General features: G+C 28.0%; 8 protein-coding genes across 8 annotated transcripts in view; 3 read left to right on the forward strand and 5 right to left on the reverse strand.

Moving 5' to 3' along the window:
• Window positions 1–535: 535 nt before the first annotated feature.
• Window positions 536–4,387, forward strand: MKS88_004333 (vacuolar protein sorting-associated protein 52; the record flags this gene model as incomplete). The annotated part of the gene is made up of 1 exon (XM_067217502.1): window positions 536–4,387. One exon carries the CDS (start codon window positions 536–538, stop codon window positions 4,385–4,387), a length of 3,852 nt encoding a protein of 1,283 aa, XP_067071923.1.
• Window positions 4,388–4,626: 239 nt separating this feature from the next.
• Window positions 4,627–4,980, reverse strand: MKS88_004334 (uncharacterized protein; the record flags this gene model as incomplete). Its single annotated transcript, XM_067217503.1, has 1 exon — window positions 4,627–4,980. One exon carries the CDS (start codon window positions 4,978–4,980, stop codon window positions 4,627–4,629), a length of 354 nt encoding a protein of 117 aa, XP_067071924.1.
• Window positions 4,981–5,388: 408 nt separating this feature from the next.
• MKS88_004335 (glideosome associated protein with multiple membrane spans 1) lies at window positions 5,389–7,785 on the reverse strand (the record flags this gene model as incomplete). The annotated part of the gene is made up of 5 exons (XM_067217504.1): window positions 5,389–5,394; window positions 5,852–5,931; window positions 6,353–6,874; window positions 7,044–7,105; window positions 7,472–7,785. 5 exons carry the CDS (start codon window positions 7,783–7,785, stop codon window positions 5,389–5,391), a joined length of 984 nt encoding a protein of 327 aa, XP_067071925.1.
• Window positions 7,786–10,272: 2,487 nt separating this feature from the next.
• On the forward strand, window positions 10,273–10,605 carry MKS88_004336 (uncharacterized protein; the record flags this gene model as incomplete). Its single annotated transcript, XM_067217505.1, has 1 exon — window positions 10,273–10,605. One exon carries the CDS (start codon window positions 10,273–10,275, stop codon window positions 10,603–10,605), a length of 333 nt encoding a protein of 110 aa, XP_067071926.1.
• Window positions 10,606–11,043: 438 nt separating this feature from the next.
• Window positions 11,044–12,432, reverse strand: MKS88_004337 (uncharacterized protein; the record flags this gene model as incomplete). Its single annotated transcript, XM_067217506.1, has 1 exon — window positions 11,044–12,432. The coding sequence occupies one exon, from the start codon at window positions 12,430–12,432 to the stop codon at window positions 11,044–11,046; it is 1,389 nt and encodes a 462-aa protein (XP_067071927.1).
• A 2,373-nt stretch (window positions 12,433–14,805) lies between these two features.
• Window positions 14,806–17,416, reverse strand: MKS88_004338 (plasmepsin V; the record flags this gene model as incomplete). Its single annotated transcript, XM_067217507.1, has 3 exons — window positions 14,806–16,421; window positions 16,703–16,827; window positions 17,337–17,416. The coding sequence occupies 3 exons, from the start codon at window positions 17,414–17,416 to the stop codon at window positions 14,806–14,808; spliced, it is 1,821 nt and encodes a 606-aa protein (XP_067071928.1).
• Window positions 17,417–20,284: 2,868 nt separating this feature from the next.
• Window positions 20,285–22,073, forward strand: MKS88_004339 (60S ribosomal protein L23; the record flags this gene model as incomplete). Its single annotated transcript, XM_067217508.1, has 4 exons — window positions 20,285–20,309; window positions 20,695–21,073; window positions 21,431–21,676; window positions 21,989–22,073. 4 exons carry the CDS (start codon window positions 20,285–20,287, stop codon window positions 22,071–22,073), a joined length of 735 nt encoding a protein of 244 aa, XP_067071929.1.
• Window positions 22,074–22,739: 666 nt separating this feature from the next.
• MKS88_004340 (N-acetyltransferase) overlaps window positions 22,740–23,449 on the reverse strand; it is a gene marked incomplete at both ends in the record, with an annotated part of 1,050 nt that continues 340 nt past the window's right edge. Inside the window, one exon of the mRNA XM_067217509.1 lies at window positions 22,740–23,449. This exon is cut by the window's right edge and continues 340 nt beyond it. Coding sequence (XP_067071930.1) covers window positions 22,740–23,449 — 710 coding nt within the window.

Consider the following 23,449-nt stretch of genomic DNA (forward strand, 5'->3'; position numbering starts at 1 on the left):
TCCTGCGCTACATGTATGCAGTTCTTTTGAGGATTCCCAAGGGTTCAGCGGGGTTTAGCGGTTTAGTGGTTTAGCGGCTGACCGGTTGATCATTAGTACGTATATATTTTTTTATTTTTTATTTTTTCCCCTTTTCATGGCCTTACTTTTTAATCCATTAGTTGAGTGCTTACCGAAGTATAAAACACAAAAAAAGGCATATCAATTTTTTCTTTTTTTTTTCTTTTTTTTTTCTTTTTTTTTTTTCCTTTTTTCTTTTTCCTTTTTTCTTTTTCCTTTTTTCTTTTTCCTTATTTCTTTTTCCTTTTTTCTTTTTCCTTATTTCTTTTTCCTTTTTTCTTTTTATTCTTTTTTTTTTTCCACTCTTTTTTCCTGAACAGGCAATAATTTTTCTGGTAAAAACTGAACTGCCACAATGAGCAAAACGAACGAAAAAGCCTAGTTTGCAAAAATAAAAAAAAAAGCACGCCGAATTTTAAATTACGAAAATATGAAAAAAATAGATTATATAATAGCAGAGCAATAGAACAGAACAATGGAATACGAACAAGTGTCTGCCTTAATTGAAAAATTTAAAGATGACAGGTACATACTAAAAGCTTATAACAAAATATATAACTGTAATAACTGCACATTTTACAGAAATGTAAAAATAGAAGAAATTGAAAGGTGGAGTTACACGAGCGAAAAGACGTGCAATACAGGGGGTAGTAATGGCCAAGTTCGTGGTCGCACCCTGATAAACATTATAAACGATGAAGGAAGAGAAACAGGTAAGGTTGACGATAAAGGTGATAATGATGATGATTTAAGGAATATTATCGAAATTGTAAACAGAACGCTGTATTTTTACACAAACGAAACTTTAAACAAATTTAGCGAAAATAATAAAGAGCTAGTTGACATATACAACCAAATAGATAACTGTAACAAAATATGCCTTGATGTCGATGTAATATTAAATAAACATAAAAATGATATAAAGTACATTTCTGAAGACATAAATAAAATACAAGAATTAACAGAAAATATGGATGATAAATTAAAAAATAGAAAATTAACATTAGAACTGTTAAATACGTTTATAAAAATTATATTAGTTACACCACAACTAATATATGATATATGTAATGGTGAAATTAATGAAAATTTTGTAAAAAATGTAATCATATTAACAAAAAAAATGGAAAATTGTAAACATTGTTTGTATGATTTTTACCCTAGTATAAAATTTTCCTATATAGAATTAGAAAAACTAAAAAATAAAGCCATCGATAGAATATACTCATTTTTTATTCGCAAACTTAATGATATAAGAAATAAAAAAATTAATATTCATTTAATTCAACAAAATTTAATAAAATTTCACGAACTTAATAATTTTCTTTATAATAATAATAGAAATTTGTATGCCTACTTAATAAAAGAATATATAAATATTATGAACAGGACCTATCACAACCTTTTCAAAAGCTATATTACCAACTTGCAAAGGAAAAAGATCGAGTTCAATAATGAACTAACCATAGGATTTTCTTGTTCCTACGGTAATCACCTAGGAGGAAATAGCAGTGCCAGTAGCAGCGGCAAAATAAGCGGCGGTAATATAAGCGGAAGAAACATAAGCGGAGGAAACATAAGCGGAGGAAACATAAGCGGAGGAAACATAAGCGGCGGTAATTACATCAGTGGAGGCAGCTTGTACAGTATTAGCGCGAACAGCAGCAGCAACGTGAGTCTGTTGTCGGCGAAGAACAAAATGATGAACATACTCGGCTTTAACACAAAGACTAACAACTCCAGTGAGAGAAAGGAGTGCCTGTTTTTGTTAAATAATAGAACTAAAATTTTGAGTGATTTAGATTATTATTCCAATGCAAAATGTTCGGAAATGCTTGACAGTTCGGAAATTCCGAACCGTTCAGAATTGTCTAACCGTTCAGAATTACCTGACCATTCAGAATTGCCTAACCGTTCAGAATTGCCTAACCGTTCAGAATTGCCTAACCGTTCAGAATTGCCTAACCGTTCAGAATTGCCTGACCATTCAGAATTATCTGACCGTGCAAGTACTTTACCTGTCATTTTCACCACAGACAATTCGCAGTACTTTTTTGAGGAGATCTACAAATCGGTGAGCAAATTATTTTTAGATACAGGAACTACGGAATATTTATTTCTTATAAAATTTTTCAGGAATTATGAAAACCATGATTTTTTGTTTTTAGAAATATATTCCAAAACTATATCGCTGTGTTTTGATTTTACTTATTATTATATGAATAGTACCTTTGATTTTATTTCTCTTTTTATTATTTATATGATTAATATGCATAATGCGTATATAATCAAGAGTAGAAAAATATTCCCCTTATACGAATTTATTGACAAGCTTCAGAATTTAATATGGAATAGGATATATTTCATTATTAGTGAAAATATTGCCTCCCTGGATTTTAGCAGTCGATACAGCAGCTATGGAAGTTACAGTCACTACTACAACTACTACTATCATGTGAGCGCCGATAATACAAAAGGATATAACAAGAAATCTCTTTATGATTTATTATACACAAACAACGTAAAGTATAGTGCAATAAGTAGAAACAGCAACATGGCCCCGTTAAAGGCGGATATGAGCAGTAGTAATAATAATGCTGCTACTAATAGTAGTAGTACTACTAGTAATAACAACAGTAATAGCAACAACAATGACTTTCCGAAGTCCAAGGCTTCTGCGAACGCGCATCTTGAAAAGGCAGAAATAGAGGTAGAGAGAAAAAGAAGCTCCTTACAGCATATTCCTAATATTCAACCAGTGAACATCAGTGAACCAGAAAAAATGAACTATGGGATATCTGCCCCCTTATGTGATACGGAAAAAATGAATATGATTAATAGTAGTACCCCTACAATGTTTGTAAAAACACAGACACATCCTATAACCAAAAAGTTTTCAGATTTTTATTGCTCCTTAACGATACTGAGTGAGTTCTGTTTCAATTTTGAAAAATATTACAACGAAATAAATTGTGAGAAAAAAGAAAAAGAAAACTCAACAGAAGCTAGCTATACGGAAAAATCTGACAATTCTTTAAATGTAGAAAAAAAAGAAAAAAAAATTAAAAAATTATCAAAATTACCAAACGAGGAAACTATGACATATTTGCATATGGAAGAGGAAAATAAACTAATTAAAAATTATTACTGTTCAGAATATTGTCAGACGGAGGGAATTGAACAAAGTTACCAAAGTAAAGAACATGATGGGAAAACAGCTACGCATGATGGGGAAATAGCTACATCGTATGAAAATAAAGTAAACAAAAAAGAAGGAAAAGATGAAAAGGTGGCAGCATCTTACGATATGAATATGTGTAATGTAAAAATTGATGATCATACAAAAAATGATAGAAATGATGAAATTATTGTAACGCTTGACGATGGTAACCCGCATAATGGTGTTTCAAATGTAAAAGGAGGTAACTGTTCCTTTACAAATGAAAGCAACACAACTGTAGATTGTACCAAAAAAACAAGTACTAATAATTCTCCCATTAGTAAAGAAAAAAAATCAGAAAATGTTCAAAAAATTATGAACAGTTCATGTAATTCGGAAGCGAATGACCAAGAAGGGGAAACCATTCTCCAAAAAGGAACAGAAGTAACGAAGGCGGCGAACAAATCGAAGGCAGAGAAAGAACCAAGTTTGCCAGGTACACATTCGGACAACATATTGGAAAAACAAACCAACAGTAGCAATAACCTTACACAGAAATATAAAAATCTAAATCGTGTTATCATAAAACTTGAAGAAGTTATCACCGAAACACTGCTCTACTTAACGAATGAAATTTTACACAAAAATGATAAATTATTATTTTTAATAAACAATTATTATCACATAGTAAATGTGTTAAGGGGAAATAAAATGAACGAAGACAAAATAGCTAGATATGAAAGTTTATTACAGAATGAAATATCTTCATATATAGACTATCAGCTGAACGAATATATAAAGGATATAATTCTCTTTGTACATAAACATGAACCAATAGTTCAGAATATGAAAGAAGAGGAAAATGATATTATTTATCATATTGATGTAAAATTAATGGAGACGATTGCCATTAATTTCACTAGACAATGGAAAAACATGCTCAAAGATATTAAACAAAATGTTATTCGTTCCTTTACAAATTTTGATAATTCTTTGCATATATTGAAAATGCTAAATACACATATTCTTTTATACTTTACAAGATATTCTCAACTAGTCAAGAAAATTTTTTCCAACTTACAAACTCCATCATATATTCAGAATTTGCCATCTGTTGATGTAGTCTTAGTGCAAATTAAAAAAGATGCCAAAAATATTGACTCCTAAATATGTCCCCCTCCTTTCGAATTTGCAAAAAAATTTTCATTCCCCTCAAATAGGAAGGGACAGCGAGGAAAAATATAAAAGAAAAAAAAAAAAACTTACAAAATAATTTGTAGAATTATATATACAAAATAGTGTACAATAAAATACTTAATTGGTTCATTTTTTCCTTTTCGCATATTTGGATTTTTTTTTTTTTTTTTTTTTTTTTTTTTTTGTACTTAACGGTATCCATTGCGACTTTATGAACATGTTAATAAAAAAAGCAGTGGAATATTTAGGCACTGGTGTATGTTGTTACCTCTTTCGGGTGGGCAGTGGTTAAATGATTTCGCCCCCGTGTAACTATTTGACTTGTAGCGATTGTTTTGTTTACATGCACATTTGTTCATTTGTTCATTTGGTGGTATATTTATCGGTAAATTTATAGGTACATTTATAAGTACATTTATAAGTACATTTATAAGTACATTTATAGGAACATTTATAAGTACATTTATAGGAACATTTATAGGAACATTTATAAGTACATCTATAGGAACATTTATAAGTACATTTATAGGAACATTTATAAGTACATTTATAGGCACATTCATCGGTATATTTTTTTCTGTCTCTCTTGAAATAGTCTGCCCAGCACATTACGACTGATCATCCAGTGCATGTATACCCACAAGAAACCTCCTCATTTTTTTGATAAACAATTCAAACAATTAAAATGGCTACCCCACTATTTATTACAGTTCATTTATTATTACTCAGACACATTTATAATTACATATTTCCCCGTCCAAAATAACAATTAATTAAATTAAACAATGATTAATAAAATATTAAAATTTATGAAAAATTTAATAGGGAAAATACGAAAAGGAAGAAATGGAAAAAAAAAAAAAAAAAAAAAAAAAAAAAAAAAAAAAAAAAAAAAAAAAAAAAAAAAAAAAAAAAAAAAATTAATCAGAGCATGAAAAACTACAAACAATAAGATGCACAAATGAATATCATTAGAACTGTTAGAAAATGTGTGTAAAAAAAAAAAAAAAAAAAAACTATACATATACATGAATATATACATGAATATATACATGAATATATACATGAATATATGCATGAACATATGCATGAACATATACATGAATATATGCATGAACATATGCATGAACATATACATGAACATATGCATGAACATATACATGAACATATACATGAACATATATAGATATAAATATATATGTGCATATATGCATGTGTACATGTGTATATGCATATGTGTATATGTAATTAAAACGCCGTGTACAACCATATACACACCACCTTCACGATAACATGCCATGGTGACAACAACTAATAACTGCTACGTAAAAACAATTAAAGATTTTAATTTACTCGGACTGTATAGTTACATGTGTAGTCTAAAATAAGCAGTTGGGTTATTATGACCATGTACAATGAAATTAGATTTGTTACCCTTGGTGTTGTATACGTGCTACGGTTGATGCGGTAAATACCATAATTTCCGGTACTACTTCCACTCTCACTGTAATTGTCTACATTGCATTACTCTTGTGATAATTTTTTTCATAAAATTATCGCAAAATTACTTCTGCATTTGTATGCATCTTCAACTGTGTTCTATTTAGTCTGTCCATCACTTCGTGTTATACCTTTGTTTCTACTTTCTGCTCTTTTCACAATGCGCTTGCGTGATTAGCAATTATATAGGTACTTCACATTTTTCCACTTTTTTTTTTTTTTTTTCTAGCTTATTTTAATTTACAAAACTTCACGAACACACATATGCACATATGTATACGTACATATACGTACATACATATATACGCATTTGCTCATATATATATATATATATATATATATGTTCGTGTCCACGTATGCATGCGCAACACTAATTAATAACTTTAAGGTTACATAACAAAATTTGCCTCTTCTTTCTATTATAGCACTATTTACATGATGGTACATTATCAGCAGATGCTTCAATGTCCAGTTCCCCATTTGCAGTTACTACAGCAGGCCCATAATAAGCCATGGCATTTCTAGATTTATAATATTCATTTCTCATAGCACTTTGTGTTAACTTTACATCATATCTGTGACTGATGGGTTCAAATAATAATCCCCATACAACACTAAAAAAAAGACTAAGACCTAAAAACAGGCAATAGAACCAATCTAAAGAAGCAAAAAGGGGGGTGTTAATTAATGTTAATCCTAATACTTCTACAAGAGATGTACCTATATAACACATTCCACATAACCATCCCCAAGCTTCTCCTGCACCTTCAGAATGATATACTTCCAAAAAGAAACAACCAGATCCATATAAAAATAAACAAAAAGCATCTATTAGTCGAGAGCTGAAGTATAAAATCCATGATGAACCAGCTCCTATTTTTTCCTCCATCCAAGGATCATCGAAATAGTACGAAGACGCCATTAAACATATTAAAGACAAACTCCATGATACGGTACCTATACAATATGTACATCGAAAAATGTGTCTATAATGTTATGCTTCAGGCATACAAGTATGATCACCTGTGAGTGCAAATACATGCACATATACATGCATACGTACATACATATATACATATGCATACGTGTGCAAATAAACATTCACTTCTTTATCTTTAATAAGTACCCATAGATGTGGCTTGCAACAGAAATTTAGTTCCAGCTCTGTAACCCCTTGACTGCTTAATACTGTAAATGAAAAAAGGTAAATTTTTTGATACATAAAAATAAGTGAAGCAAAAGAAAACGTATTATTTTTCCTTTACATTTGGAAAAAAGAAAAGTATTAAACAGTCTGATGGTACACTTATGTTGTATATTATACATATATGTGTTAATGTGTTAATGTGTTAATGCGTTAATGTGTTAATGTGTTAATGTGTTAATGTGTTAATGTGTTAATGTGTTAATGTGTTAATGTGTTAATGTGTTAATGTGTTAATGTGTTAATGTGTTAATGTGTTAATGTGTTAATGCGTTAATGTGTTAATGTGTTAATGTGTTAATGTGTGTTTGATTGCGTTTCTGATTGCGTTTTTGACTGCGCTTGCATACCTGCTATCATCCTCCGTCAGCTGCAAGAATGACATTATAAGAAGAGTGCCTAATAAAAATCCGCCAATGCTAAAGAGGACAAGAGGCATTGGTGCATTTCCAACACTGCCTGGTAATGCTCTTAAAAAGTTTAATATACCAAAGGGATTTTTTCCTATCAAGGTTATAGAACAAACTAACAACGTGTAGGAAATAAATTGAATAAGAAATCCAATACGTAAATTAAAGTTCATAAAAAAATCCCAAAAAGGCTCGAATTGGGGCCCACGGCCTTCTGGGGCTTCGCCAGGACGAACAACATACGTAAAAAACATTTTGCACAAAGTTAATATTAAAAATTGTCAAAAAACAAAATAGGCAAAAAAGAAAAGAAGGAAAAGAAGAAAAACGAAAAAAATAAAAAAAAAAAAAAAGAAAAAGAAAAAAAACGAAAAAAAACGAAAAAAAAAATTACTATTTTTTTATTTAAAAAAAAGGCTAAGCTAAAAGTAGTGAAGAAGTGTGTATTATTACGAAAAAAAAAAATAGAGCTATAAGCTAAAAAATGTAAATTTAACGCATGAGTGTATGTATATTATATATATATATACATATACATATGTGTGTGTGTGGGCGTGTATACATATGTGTATATATAGACGTATATGGACAAATAGAAGGGGAAATAATAAATAAATTAAATCACTAGATTTATTTTATTTTTGGACAATGCAAATGATCAAATATATACACATGTATGTTTTAGCGTGAATATGTTTCTTTTTTTTTTTTTTAAATATACACATATACATGTATGTTATTATATCCAATTAATTGATTTTCGTTTTCTTTGGTTTTTAAAGTGTAATTAACAAAATGTATAAATAGCACAATAAATAAATAAATATATATATATATAACCATACATAATAAGGCTCTTTAACATACATAATTTCATTTTAAACTATTTTTTTAATAATCTAAACATATGTAATACTTTTACAAACACAAGAACAAAGAATGGAAAATTAAAATATTGCTAGATACATATATCTACAAGAAAATCACACGTACACACAATAGCGCTAGTATATTGGAATTTTTTTTTTTTTTTTTGTGCATAATTTTTTTTTTATTTCGGAAATGTACATAAATATGTGTACATAAATAAGCGCGTATAAATGTATGTATAAATATTTATACATATATTACATATATTTGCGTAAAAAAAAAATATTAACAAATCAGCAGAAAAAAAATTGGGCCGAATTTACATTTAATATAAATTACTCTAATTACGAATATTGGTATATATACGTACAAATGTACGAATAGGTGTATGTATATAAATAATTAAGTAAATAAATAAACAAATAAATATATATTATATATATATATATATATATATATCTTTATGTATATATACACGTGTCACTTCCTTATTCCTGTAGAAAAAACCAAACAAGCTTGAGTACTTTTTTTTCATTTTATTTTTATTTTTATCCTAAAATCCTTTTTTGTTTCATCAGTAGGAGGGGCATGCAGTACTGGTGCGATATATATATATATATATATATGTGTAGAAAGAAGGAAAAAAAAAAAAAAAAGCAAAATAGCATTATGTGTACAAGTATATTTAACGAATTCTAAACAACTTTACAAATATTGAAAAGACGCGTAATTTAAAAATTTTACAATAAATAAAAAAAATATATTTTTAATTACCAGATTGTAGGAAATTTTTTGTAATTTTATTTTCTTTCGTTTAAGACTAAATATACATTTTTCAAAAATATAATATTTAGGAATTAAACAATTTTAATGTAAAGAAAAATTTATTGTACTGTTATGTATGTGTATAGGTGCAATCTAACTTTGAACGTATCCGCGAATTTTTGTGTGTGCCACTGTCCGAATCTATTATTCTTTTTATATGTATATTGTAGTTCATTTTATGTTTCCTTATTTCCTGTTGTGTTCATGTTTATTTTTCAACTTTTCCTGATATGTTCATGTTTTTTCCACAAAATTTTCTGATTTGCTCATGTTTTTTTTTTTTTTTTCCTATAAAGAAATAGATTTACATATTCCTCGATGCACACGTAGGTTTCTAATCTGTAACATTTTCCATTATCCGTGTATAAAATGAAAGACATAGTACTTTCATACCGTTTAATTAGCACAAAAAAAAAGAGAAACTAAAGAAAAACATGATAAGACAAAGAACTATTCAAAATAGGTAGTGTAATAAAGCAAAATCATATATAATAAAATTATTGTACACAAATATAATAGGTGAAAATATATTCATGGAAAAGAAGTATGTTTCATTTTTAAGTTCTGTCTTTCATAATTGTCTTAAAAAAAAAAAAAAAAGAAGTTTAACAGGAACACTGAAGTTTTAAGGGTTATATTTAAATATTTAAGTGTCTCCTCATTTACAATCGTTGCCTTAGAAGTACATGTTTCATTTGTGATTTTCCCCAATTGTAACACCTAATCAGTTGTTAAAAACCCCCATTTTATTGCTTTTTTAAAAAAATTATTAACCACAATTTCTCTCTATTTTTTTAGCATATGCATTTATGATATCAGCTAAGAACGCAAAACTTTTGAAGAACATTTAAAAAATGAATAAGTGATATTAGATAGACCTACGTTTGCATCAAATACGTAATTTTACGTGTTCTTTTGTGGAGGTTATGCACACGCTTACGGTTAGACAAATTAAAACTTAAAAAAAATATGATGGCGCGAAATAAAACGAAGCGAACTAAAGGCAAAATAAAGCAAAATGATGGGCGATTAATAACAAAAAATGAATGAAACATAACATAGACATAAAAGTAAACATAAACGTAAACATAAACATAAACGTAAACATAAACGTAAACATAAACGTAAACATAAACGTAAACATAAACGTAAACATAAACGTAAACATAAACGTAAACATAAACGTAAACATAAACGTAAACATAAACGTAAACATAAACGTAAACATAAACGTAAACATAAACGTAAACATAAACATAAACGTAAACGTAAACATAAACGTAAACATAAACGTAAACATAAACGTAAACATAAACGTAAACATAAACGTAAACATAAACGTAAACATAAACGTAAACATAAACGTAAATAGAATGTAGTGTGCTAAAGACCCCATTTAAGGAACACAAAATAAAATAGAAAAACAACACTTATTATAAAACAAAAAAAAGAAAATGTTAATATATTTTCATGCGTCTATTTCTTTTTTTTCCAAAAAAGCTGAATGTTAAAAATGTTTTCCTCTAAACCGATAGTATATATCTCCAACTCTTTTACTCAAAGGGGGAAATATGCACAAAGCGTAGTATAAAACTTCCCTAAGCGCGAACATCCACGTACATCCATGTACACATACACACAAATAAATATCCATCTATACATACCTGTATGCGCAACTATAACGACTGAACAGAAACGGAGATGACAACGGAGTACCCTTTTCCATCTCCCCCCTTACCGCATGGCCGAAATGAGGCTAAAAATTTTGCCTTTCCTACCCTCCCCGCTTTTCCCTGACTTGTAAGCAGCCCCAGGTCTCAAGGTTTAGGGTAATTTGGCATAGGCAAATTTTGGTTTTTCAGATTTTGGACTTGTTCTAGTATTTCTTGTAACTTTTCTTTAGGCGTATTTTTAATAATAGCTAGCTGTTTTTGTTTTTGTCTAATTTTATCCCTAACTAGTCTAAGTCTGTCCTCCGAATTTTGAAGCATTAATGCGTCATATCTATCAACAATCATAAGATGAAAATCGAATGCAGCAAATGAAGCAATTTGAATAAAAGCTTGTCTTTGTTCTATATCTGATGGGTCAATTTGAAATTTTTCTAATTTTGCATCAATAGATTCTTTTAAATCATTTCTTAATTTTATATTCATAGATGCAAAAGATTGGTCAAGTTGTTCCATAAGTTGTGATTCCATAGTTGAACATTGAGAATGTATTCTAATAACTTCATCAAGAATTTTTAAGCTCTCTTCTGGATCTAATAATCCTTTTTTATCTTCTATAGGTGATATTTTACCCAAAATACATGGTTCTTGGCTAATTATTTCATCAATTATAATACGTCCTCTTACTAATCCTTTAACAGCTAAATTGTTACCTACTTTTGTTACATCCTTTATTTCAGCATATACAGCTAAAGGAGCTAATACTCCTGTTTTATGATTAAAAAAACACATTCCAAAAATTTTTTTTTTTTTTTCTTCCCCATTCATACTAATTTCTCTTGTCATGCTTTTAAATATTTCCTCTACATGCTCTCCATTAAATTGCATATAATCCTCAAAGCCTATTTGAAGTGGGGAAGGCTCATTTGACATTTCTTCTAACAATATGGGGAAAAAACCTAAAGTATTATCTTCATCGAATTCTTTAATCCATTCATTTATTCTTCCTTTTACATTTCTGGGTACATCTTCAATTATTGGTTTGTCCGTTAAATTTATTTTATAATTTTCTGCATAAAGCGCATGCTTATACTTATGCTTCTTACTGTTCCAGAAGCAAGTTTTTTCCCCCTCTCCCATAGGGAAGTTGCTGTAGTGCTTGCTGCTGCCTAGGTGGTAGTAGCTGCTTCCTACGTAGTGGTTGCTACTCCCTATGTAGTGATAATTATTCCTATTTCTCTTGCTTTTTCTATACTTTATGGGATTCATCCAATACCCCAAATTTGTAAAATTGGACGAAGATTTAATATTTGAAAACTGGTCAACATCCTTTTTCTTTCCATGAAATAAATTGGTCCGCCCCCTGTAGCTGTTGTTAAATATATTCCCTACATTTTTCTTAGCTCTCTTATAACAATCATATATTAAAACGTTTTTCTCATTTAATGAGATATTTTTGTTCAAGTAGATACTCCCTAGGCTTGACACATAAAATAAAAGGAAGAAATGAAACCAAAAAGGGCTCGTCAGTTTCATATCTTACGGTGGAAGAAGATTAAATATATACGCATGCGTACGACTGTACGTGCATATATAAATATGTATATGGGTGCGTATATGTATGCGTATATGTATGCATATATGTATTTGTATTTGTATGTGTATGCGTATTTGTATGCATATATGTATTTGTATTTGTATGTGTATTTGTATTTGTATTTGTATTCGTATTTGTATTCGTATTTGTATTCGTATTTGTATGCGTATTTAAATGTGCATTTTTATGTACATTTTTACGTGCATTTATAGGTGAATTCATATGAGAGTATGTACATACGTTCATATGCACCTTTACAAGTACATAAATATGTACGTATGTATGTTCATGCACATATTCCCATATAACATTTTCAGTGTAACAATAGGTTGTCGCAAAAAATTAAATGAAGCCTTCATTAATTTTTGTATTTCTTCATAGGCCACCTTAAATAAGAGATCATACATACATGCAGAAAAGTATGCGAATGACTTATGTGCAGCTTAGTGAGATATGTGTAAAAAAAAAAAAAAAAAAAAAAAAAAAAAAGCAATTTCGTTTTTTTACTTTCTACATAATATATCATTTTAACTTTACGTTATTCATTGCTACCATTTGAATTTCATACTTTTTTATGCCAACAAATGATTGGGGAATTTTTTGCATATAGTAATCTCACTGTACAACTGCCTTACGTATGAAAAGGTAAATGTATACATATAAATACATATATATATATACATATAAATACAAATATATATACATATAAATACAAATATATATAGATATGAATACATATATATATAGATATGAATACATATATATATAGATATGAATACATATATGTACATATACGTGTATACATATTTGTATGTTTTTTTTTTTTTTTTTTTTAAATTTTTTTCCTCAAATTTTAATCTATTCCTGCGTACAGTTATTCATTTTTAAAAAGCCTTTCTATTTAGTATACCCATGTAATCATTGATCATAGTTCTAAAACCTACCCAATTTAAAAAAAAAAAAAAAAAAAAAAATATGTATATTTAAAAATAAATAATACTGCCCCAAAGTTGTGTAAACTGCTTACAAATTTTTAAGGAATAACTATAAATGCTTTAAAAAAAAAATAAGCACAGGAATGACGAAACGGTAGTATGCTATGCAGAAAAAAATACGCCTTTGAAATATAATGAGATAAGAACAAATGGATGCTTACGCGTACATTCTGCATACATTTATGTGTATATGTACATGTACATTGGTAAGAGGATTATTCCGCTTATCGCAAAGCAGGTAGGTTTTCACCAACAATTTGAATATTTTCATTTTTCTTAACGGACCAAGATGACTTACTTAACTGCATGTTCAGCCAAATTTATTATTATGAAAGAAACCTCAAAGACCCCAAACTGCGTATGAGAGTAAAACTTTTTTTATATAACCATGTTTATATTTATTATTATGTTTTTTCCCTTTTGCAGTTAAATTCAAAATTATATTTGCAAAAAAATTGATTCAAGGTTTTAAGATATGTATTGCATTGTTTTCAAGGGTGAAAAGGATTATACATGCATTGATGTGTATAGAGTAAATATATATATATATATATATATATATATAAATACATGTACAGTACATATATACATACACACATATACATATGTATATATGTACCCATGCGAACGCCTAATTTTTAAATTTTTTTTAAAAAAGTGAATGGTGTTTCACTTGATATACTAAAAATTAACATGCATGATATATACCTAATTTGGGCAATTACAAAATAGCCAAATTCAAAAAAAAAAAAAAAAAAAAAAAAAAACATAGCATAATAAAGCACAACATACAAAGGATGTGGATGAAGCATAATGGAATGGGACAAAATGAAATAAAACAAAAGTGTTAGAATTATGGTATTTATATATATATATATATATATATTTTTTTTTTTTTTTTTTTCTTAAAAATAGCAAAACAATCAAAAAGGTAGCAGTATTAACATAAACATTATGTAGCAATTGTAATTACAATAGCCTAAATTTATTAATTTTCGTACGACCACGTACACATAAAATAACACACTTGCGCAAATATAGAGAAATGCACTGTATTGATTATTTCATAATAACTACATAATTATTGCGTTTTAATTTCCTGCATGTCGACGTGTGTATAAATGGGGATATTTTACATATAGGTATTCTACATGTTAAACTTGACTCATTACAATGACTAGATTCTTTTTCCTAATCAATCTACCTCTTTTTTAATATATACATATACATACATATATATGTATGTTACTTCTCGCCTCTGCTTCTATTCACTTTGAAAGGAATTAACTCTTGGCATGAGTCCTTAGGTCCCCACCCCTAACTCAGCTGCACTTTGGAATCCTCAGATAATTTCGTCTCATAATGCAAAGGGGTATAAAAATAGTCCATATAATACAATTTTTTAATATAAAATATAATGGAAAGAAGTACTGTTAATGCGAACACAATCCATAAACTATATAAATTAAAAAAAGAGATTTTTAAAAACATATTTTCTTTTTTATTATATTCATTATATGTTCTTGGTCTTGTATTAGTTGCATGAGTAGGGCAATTCGATTCAACGAAGCCAATTTTATTATTTTTAATATCAAATATTACTTGTTTATTTTTAAAAAATGTTAATCCTAATATAGGCTTATTATTTACTTGTTTCTCTATACCTTTACACCAAAAGTTCTCTTTCTTATATAGATATGAATCTGACTTCCACAATAATTTTTTATTATCTGATATCGTTATATATATATCTGGTAAATCATCAATATATTTCCAGCATTGAACGCCATCAACAATTTTCACACACATATTTTCTTTTGCTATAATATTTTTTAAAGCTAATTTAAAATTATCAAAATAAACTAGTGGGTTTTCAAAAGATTCATTTGTCATTCGTAATCTCTTATTAATATCAAATGCATTGTTCATATCTTGTATACATAATATATCTAAGTAATAATTTAATCTATTATATATATCTTCAGGGATATGTGTAAATGTACTACCGGAGTCCACTAACATTTCAATTCCTTTTTCATCATTCAGAAGATCTATACCATAGAATTCTAATCCTCGTATTCTTATATAATAATAATATTTTCTTGTTACATTCTCCCATATTATTTTTTCTATATCCTTAAGTGTTCCCTTAACCGTTTCAGTCTCTTCATGTTGCTTCGAGTTTGAAGGAGAAGTCAACTGCTCTTCTCCCTCCCCTTTCCTGGCACTACTACCACTGTTTACACCGTTAGCACGCTTGCCCCGATAGTTGGTCCTCTGTGCGCCCTCTTTCATAATATAATTTTTTTCATATCCCCCCACAATGAGCTCCCCCCCGTACTCAGATATACATATAGCAAACATTATTTTTACATTTAGTGCATTTTGAAATAATAAATTAATAAAAGTAGGTACTCCATTCGGTTTAGTTAGACTTAATCCTAACACTCCTGTAGCTTGCTGATATAAAAATAAACTCTCTTCATGCATATGGCATCCCATATATTTTTTAAAGGATATACTCTTATTGTTGTAAGATGGTACAGTAACTATATCTGAAAAATAGAACCCACTAATTTGAGAACCTTCACAATAGGATTGTAGATATTCACATCTTCCTTTAACACAATTTAATTTAAATGGACATTCAACTTTATCACAGTATAAAATGGATGATGTTTTTGAATGATTCAAATTAAATGGATTTTCCATATGTATACCACAGTCCTTACATCCTGAACATGGGAAACTCAAAGATGACGAGCCTGTGTCAAGTATTAAAGATATTCTTTGTTTTGGTGTTCCTACATCTATATCTATAAAATAATATGCATATTCATCTATATCACCATATAATTTATATTTGTATAAATTTTCCGTCTCCTTATTTTCCACTTCCTCAATTTTGCATTCTACTTGTATTAAAAAATGAACTAATATAAAAAAGATTAACAAAAAAAAAAAAAAAAAAAAAAAAAAGGCTGTTTTTTTTTCCTGATAAAATGAACATTCATCTTTGTTTCTTTGTTCTTTTATTCCTTTTGTGTAATCTTTATTTTTGCTATAACAGTGATGAGGTGTGCAACTTACGATGGTATGCGCAATTCGTTACTACTCGACTTCTCCGCTTTATTTCGCTATCTTTCCCGATTAATTTAGCTAATTTCCCCACTTAATTTCACTGTTTTTTCCGCGATGTCTCACTTTATTTTACTAATTTTTCCGCTATTTTTTCCGCTATTTTTTCCGCTTTTTCTTCCGCTTTTTTTTCCGCTTTTTCTTCCGCTTTTTTTTCCGCTTTTTCTTCCGCTTTTTTTTCCGCTTTTTCTTCCGCCTTTTCTTCCACTTTTTTTCCTTTTTTATTTTATTTCCCCCTTCTTCCTCTTTTATATTTATCACGGGGGTGGGGAGGGGTAGCAAGTTGACGAAGGCACAAGAGAAATGAATGAAACCTGCTGAACTGGAAAATTACAAATTCGCACAGCACAGTACGGAACAATAAGATTCGGAGCAATAAGAGTAAAATAAAAAAAAAAAAAAAAAAAAAAAAAAAAAAAAAAGAAAAAAAAAAAAAAAAAAAAAAAAAAAAAAAAAAAAAAATATATATAAAAGTGTATCACCTTACGATATAAAAATTTACCCTTTATTCAAAATAAATTAAAAAAATAAATACATAAAAAAAAAAATAAAAAGAATTGATATCATTTTCGTCGGTTGAGCAAGTATTATTCCTAAGGCGAAAAGTTATCTGGCTGTTAGTCTTTATATCTGCGTCGTCATTTTCATGTCTGGTAGAACGGAAAATGGAACTAGATGAATACTAAATTTTGTATTGATTATATTTGCACGAATCTAAGTAACTGTTTGTATCTGAGTCTACACTGTTGTACATACTTGTGTACACATGTGTGAGGTACAAAAACAGCATGCTGCCTAACTCTGCGTAACGTTTTGCAAATCTTCTAAAAATATTTTATCTCTAAGATATATACAAATACAATTATACAGGAAGGAAAAAAAAAAAAAAAAAAAAAATAATAATAATAATAATAATACAGCTATATGTACATATATACCCATCAACACAATTTATTCGTTTTAGTTTTATATCTGTATGAAAAAAATAAAAAAAAATATATAGAGCGAGCGGTACATTTCACGGATCCTACTTTATATTTATTTCAATTTATTTCATTACATTTGGACTTATCTTTTTATTTCGTTTCACTGTCCCTTAGGTTTATATACGTATATCAACACATATGTTCATTTATATATACGTATATCTACACATATGTTCATTTATATATACATATATCTACACATATGTTCATTTATATATACGTATATCTACACATATGTTCATTTATATATACATATATCTACACATATGTTCATTTATATATACGTATATCTACACATATGTTCATTTATATATACATATATCTACACATATGTTCATTTATATATACGTATATCTACAAGTACGTATATTTATATTTATATTTATATATATATATGTATATACATATGCACATATTTGTTTATGTAACTCCACTTGCATATTATTACCTTGTTTTGCAACAAATATCATATAAAATTCAAAATTTTTGAAATTTTTTTTTTTTTTTATAAGTATTTTTCGGGTATACAAATTTTAAAAACACAAAAGAATAGTAGCACACAAAATAAACTTGCTTTGCTATAAAAATTGTACCACAAAAAAAAAAAAAAAAAAAAAAAAAAAAATTTTAAGTGTGTAACGTTAATTCCAAAAAAGGATTGCACATATATACACATGTGTATATATTTTGTCATTTCTTATATAGCTACAAAAGGGGGATAACGAAGTTGTTATTTCGAAAATTACCATTTCCTTCTAGTAGCATTGTTTCCTACCCACCTCTTTTTATTTTATTTATTTATTTATTTTTTTTTTTGTTTTATGCCAACACAAAGTAGTGAAATGGTAAAATAGCGAGATTGCACATTAAAACAAAACATGAAAGAAAAAGAACAAATTAGCGTATGGCACTTCAAAAAGATATCAATCAAACAAATATATACACATATATAAATATACACATATATATACATATATAAATATACACATATATATACATATATAAATATACACATATACATACATATATGCAATAACAGCAGAAAAATGGTTTAAAACATATAATAACAAAAGAGTGCTATTAAAAATATAAAAAATTAATACATACCATAGTGGCAAAGGGTACATAAGAATATGCCTATGCGAGTATGTATATATGGACTCACGTACGTAAGTATAACATGTGTGTACTGTATGATGTGTTACATATGAATGGGTATCGTATTATGCTAAAGTAAACGAGATATACTAAAAAAAAAAATGGTACATATACTTTATAAACTTTTAGAATTATCAAAAAAAAAAAAAAAAAAAAAAAAAAAAAAGGGAAAATATGCATATATCACATAATAAATTTTATTATGCATAAAAGTAAATAAACAAATATATATATATATATATATATACATTACATATGTATGTATAAGTATATATATGAATTATGTATGCATGTATTATTTATATATATATTATTTTTATATGTATTATTTATATGCGTATTATGTATGCACGTATATTTTTTTTTCGTTATCTGTCGATCCCTGTTTCGGTGAAAAACCCCTCTACCCACTTTTCAAAGAAAAAAAAAATTTGCCTAAACCAAAAATTAATCTATACAAGAAAATATAAAAACTGCAAGCGGTAAGTCATGACAAGTATGTGTTTATTTTATTTACATATAAATATATATACATATAAATATATATACATATAAATATATATACATATAAATATATATACATATAAATATATATACATATAAATATATATACATATAAATATATATACATATAAATATATATATAATATATATATATATATATATATATATATATATATATATATATATATATATATACGCACGTACATATGTATTTGTAGTAAATGTATATATATACATATAAACTCATGCACTAGTAAAAATCATGTTAATAGCAATCCAATGTAATTGCAATTTTGCAACTTTTTATTTCCATCCCATTCAGCTATTGCTCATAAAATAAGTAAAACAGAGCAGCATAGTTTTCATGAACTTTATCAAGCGCTTTTTTGTTTGAATTTAAAAAAAAAAATAAAATAAATAAATAAATATAAATATATATATATATATACGTGTATTACAAAAATGTAAGTATAAACTTATGTACCTATATACGTGCATATGCATATATATACATATGCATATATATACATATATATACATATGCATATATACATATGCATATATACATATATATATTATATATGTAGTGATAGAAACATATTGGGCGTACTAAAAATACAGTAAAAAAAAATACTGAACTGGGTGTACTGTCAACGAAATAAATGCATAAAAAACAATTCAAATCAGAAAAAAAATTTTGTAAATTTTTTTATCAAGTTATACTTTATTTTTAATGCCATGTGCATTTTATTAACGTCGAAGGAGCGATCTCATCGTTAAAATTACTACTGTACGCTTTTTCAATTCAAAAGGAACTCTACGTTTTTGTATATCATTCTTATACATATATATGCCTATAATACATATGTACATAGGTACATATATATGTGTATACGTAAATTAAAACAAAGATAAAGCAAAGAACTTTTTTTAATTTTGAAACGACAATTTTGAACATAAGAAAATAATATTTTTCTGAACAGTTTTTCGATTTATTCATTAACGTAAAAATGGTGGAAGGGACCAACGAAAAAAGTGAGGAAAGATAAAAAAGCTAAAAAAAGAATAATGAGATAAATGAAAAAAATGAGAAAAATGAGAAAAATGAGATAAATGGAAAAAATGAGATAAATGAAAAAAATGAGATAAATAAGAAAAATGAGAAAAATGAGATAAATGAGAAAAATGAAAAAAATGAGATAAATGAAAAAAATGAGATAAATGAAAAAATAAGGAGAAAGTAAAAGTGAGAATTAACATGCGAGTGACGGAAGAACGTTTTCGTCAAAATTAAGTCCATCTAAACGATAATTCGTTCTAATGTAAAGAGGCCGACTCAATGCTGTACAGTACATACATTTGTGCACAAGCGCACTAACACACCGTCCGTTCGTTTTTCCTTCACCCCCTCTCTTTGTAGAAAACGCTGTTGAAAAAAAAAAGGCTGAGGATAAGACCAAGAAAAACGTGAAAAAAGAGAAAAATATGAAAAATATGAAAAATGAGAAAAACGCGAAAGATGCGAAAAACGCGAAAGACGCGAAAAATGCAAAAAACGCGAAAAATGCAAAAAACGCAAAAAACGCGAAAAACAAACCAAAGGTTATAAATAATAATGACAAGGACATGAAAAAGAATGATAAGAAGAAAAATATCGGAAAACAAAAGGTTACTGATAAAAGCAAGGTTAAGAAAACGTTAGATAAAAATGTGGACCATAAAAACAAATTAAAAAAAATGAAAGGCGCTGATAAAAACATTAAGAAGAAAAAAATAAAAACATCCATCCGTTATAAAAGGTTATATACATTCGTTAATTTTTGTTTATTACATGAAATGTAGTTAATATATTTTTTTTTTTTTTTTTTGTTTTGTTTTTATGGGAAGGGGCAAATAAGAAACACGAGTTGTTACATTGTTGTTGTTAAGTTGATGAATGTTTCTTGTCTTTTTTTGTAGTTTCTTTTATGTATGTAGTTGTATGTATGTGCTGCATGTGTCCTGCTTGAAGTGAGTGTCTTTCGCAAGTGCCTATCTTGTGTATATCCCTCCGCACGCTGCATGGTCGTTTATCATTCATCAATTATCAATCATCATGGCATTAATCATGTTGAGACATAATCGTTAATGATTACTTATCCATTTTTCCTGTGAAGGCCGAGAACCCTGAAACTCCCAAGAAATCCCAAATGCCCCAAAATTGTCAAGTCCTGTTATAGAAAGACGTTGGATAAATATGGAATAATAAAATACCCCTTAACATCCGAAAAAGCTATGAAAAAAATTGAAGAAATAAATACATTAGTGTTCATATGTGACAAAAGAGCGGATAAGAGAAAAATTAAGAAATCAGTGAGCAGCTTGTTCGGAATTACTTGCGATAAGGTGAATGTGCTTAACAGGTAGGTGCTTAAAAAAAAAAAAAAAAAAAAAAAAAAAGTAAGAATTCGAGAGTGCAATGGAGTGGAGTATAGAGTACAGAGAAGTACAGCAGAATAGACTACTGTATAGGAAAAAAAGCAGAGGAACGGAAATAGTCGTAAATTGTTAACAGTTCATGTATACCAAGGCACAGGCCCCTTTAAAACGGGCAACCGTGCGCATGTACATATGTGTATATACATAGGTACCTGCTTACATACGTACGTACGTAGTTATGTTCACACATATATATATATACATTTGTGTGTGTTATGCGTGTATCAATTTTTCAGACTGAACGGAGATAAGAAGGCGTACGTTCGCTTGTCAAAGGAACATGATGCTTTGGAAGTTGCTAACAAAATTGGAATTTTATAAAAAAAAGGAATAGCAGTACATATTATTTTTATACTTATGTGTATTTTCAACGTGTTACATGTTACAATGTGTTAATAGGCTTATTCCTTTTTTATAACTCAAATTAGGTCGATGCATTTACATGCACATATACATAAATATATTATACGTATGTGTATGTATGCACGCACATGTGCACATATTAAAGAGGAATAATTAAAACTGCGATAGTCATATTTGTGGATGGACCTTTAGCAGTAATTTCAACTCCATCTTTAATGGAATTTTTTTTTTTTTTTTTTTTTTTTATTAATTAAATAAAGTTTAATTAGATAAAAAAAATAGTTCTAAGAAGACAGTTAAAATTTAAATAAAAAACGAAATAAAAATTAAGCGAAATGAAATGAAAAAAAAAAAAAAATCGTAGCGCAGTAAAATGAAAAAAGTAATACAAAACAAAAAAGAAAAAAAAAAAAGTATAGTTGAGCAAAGTATACTGAAGTGTAATACAATACAATTAAATATATAAAATTAGAATTCAACAAAATGAATTCGAAATAAAGTATAGCAAAAATGAATAAATTATATTATACTATGTGGAGACAAATTTTCTCCAGGGGGGAAAAGCAGATAGTGCCGTTCTCATAGAGGAAATAAAGCGATCGTTTGTTCTCATCCCCATATTAATTATAATTGAATTTCTTTTTTTAAAATTTCGTATGGACAAGGCTTTGAGTTATCCGAAGGGAAATTATCAGGGGAACTATCATCAATTTCGAACGAACATTTATTTTTATAAAATGATACAGCATTGATGTTATTTTTCAAAACTGTACAAATGATTTTCTTCAACTTAATATGTTTACATAGGTTTTCTAGCATACTTATTAAATATTTCCCAAGGCCTAATTTAGTGTAATCGTAAACTATTTGAATCTCATATAAATAGCAAATTATATTTTTTTCATAGGGATAGTAGTCAGGTGTTAGCCGATAATGAACAAAGCAAATTAATTTATTTTTACATAAGTACTTGTTCATTTTTTCTATGTTATTACATTTTAATATATTTAGAAAATTATCTTCTCCTTCCACACAATCTTCACTAAGCTTATCATTTCCAACAAAATTGCAATCATTGGTATTGTTATTACATGATTCACAATATTTTATAAACCCTAGAATTAATTTGCACCTGTCACTTGTTAATTCCTTCCATTTAGTACTATCAATCCATCCTCTGTTCAAAAAATTGCTTTCATTGTACAGTCCTTCCATGTTAACCTTTGTTATTTCTAAAAGTGTTCTGAACAGTACTTCACTTACACTGTACTTTTTTAATTCATATGCATTTATCGACTCGAAAAAGACTACATGACTACCCATCACACGTTGGT

The sequence above is a fragment of the Plasmodium brasilianum genome, chromosome 12 (assembly GCF_023973825.1).
Source record: "Plasmodium brasilianum strain Bolivian I chromosome 12, whole genome shotgun sequence".
Taxonomy (NCBI): domain Eukaryota; phylum Apicomplexa; class Aconoidasida; order Haemosporida; family Plasmodiidae; genus Plasmodium; species Plasmodium brasilianum.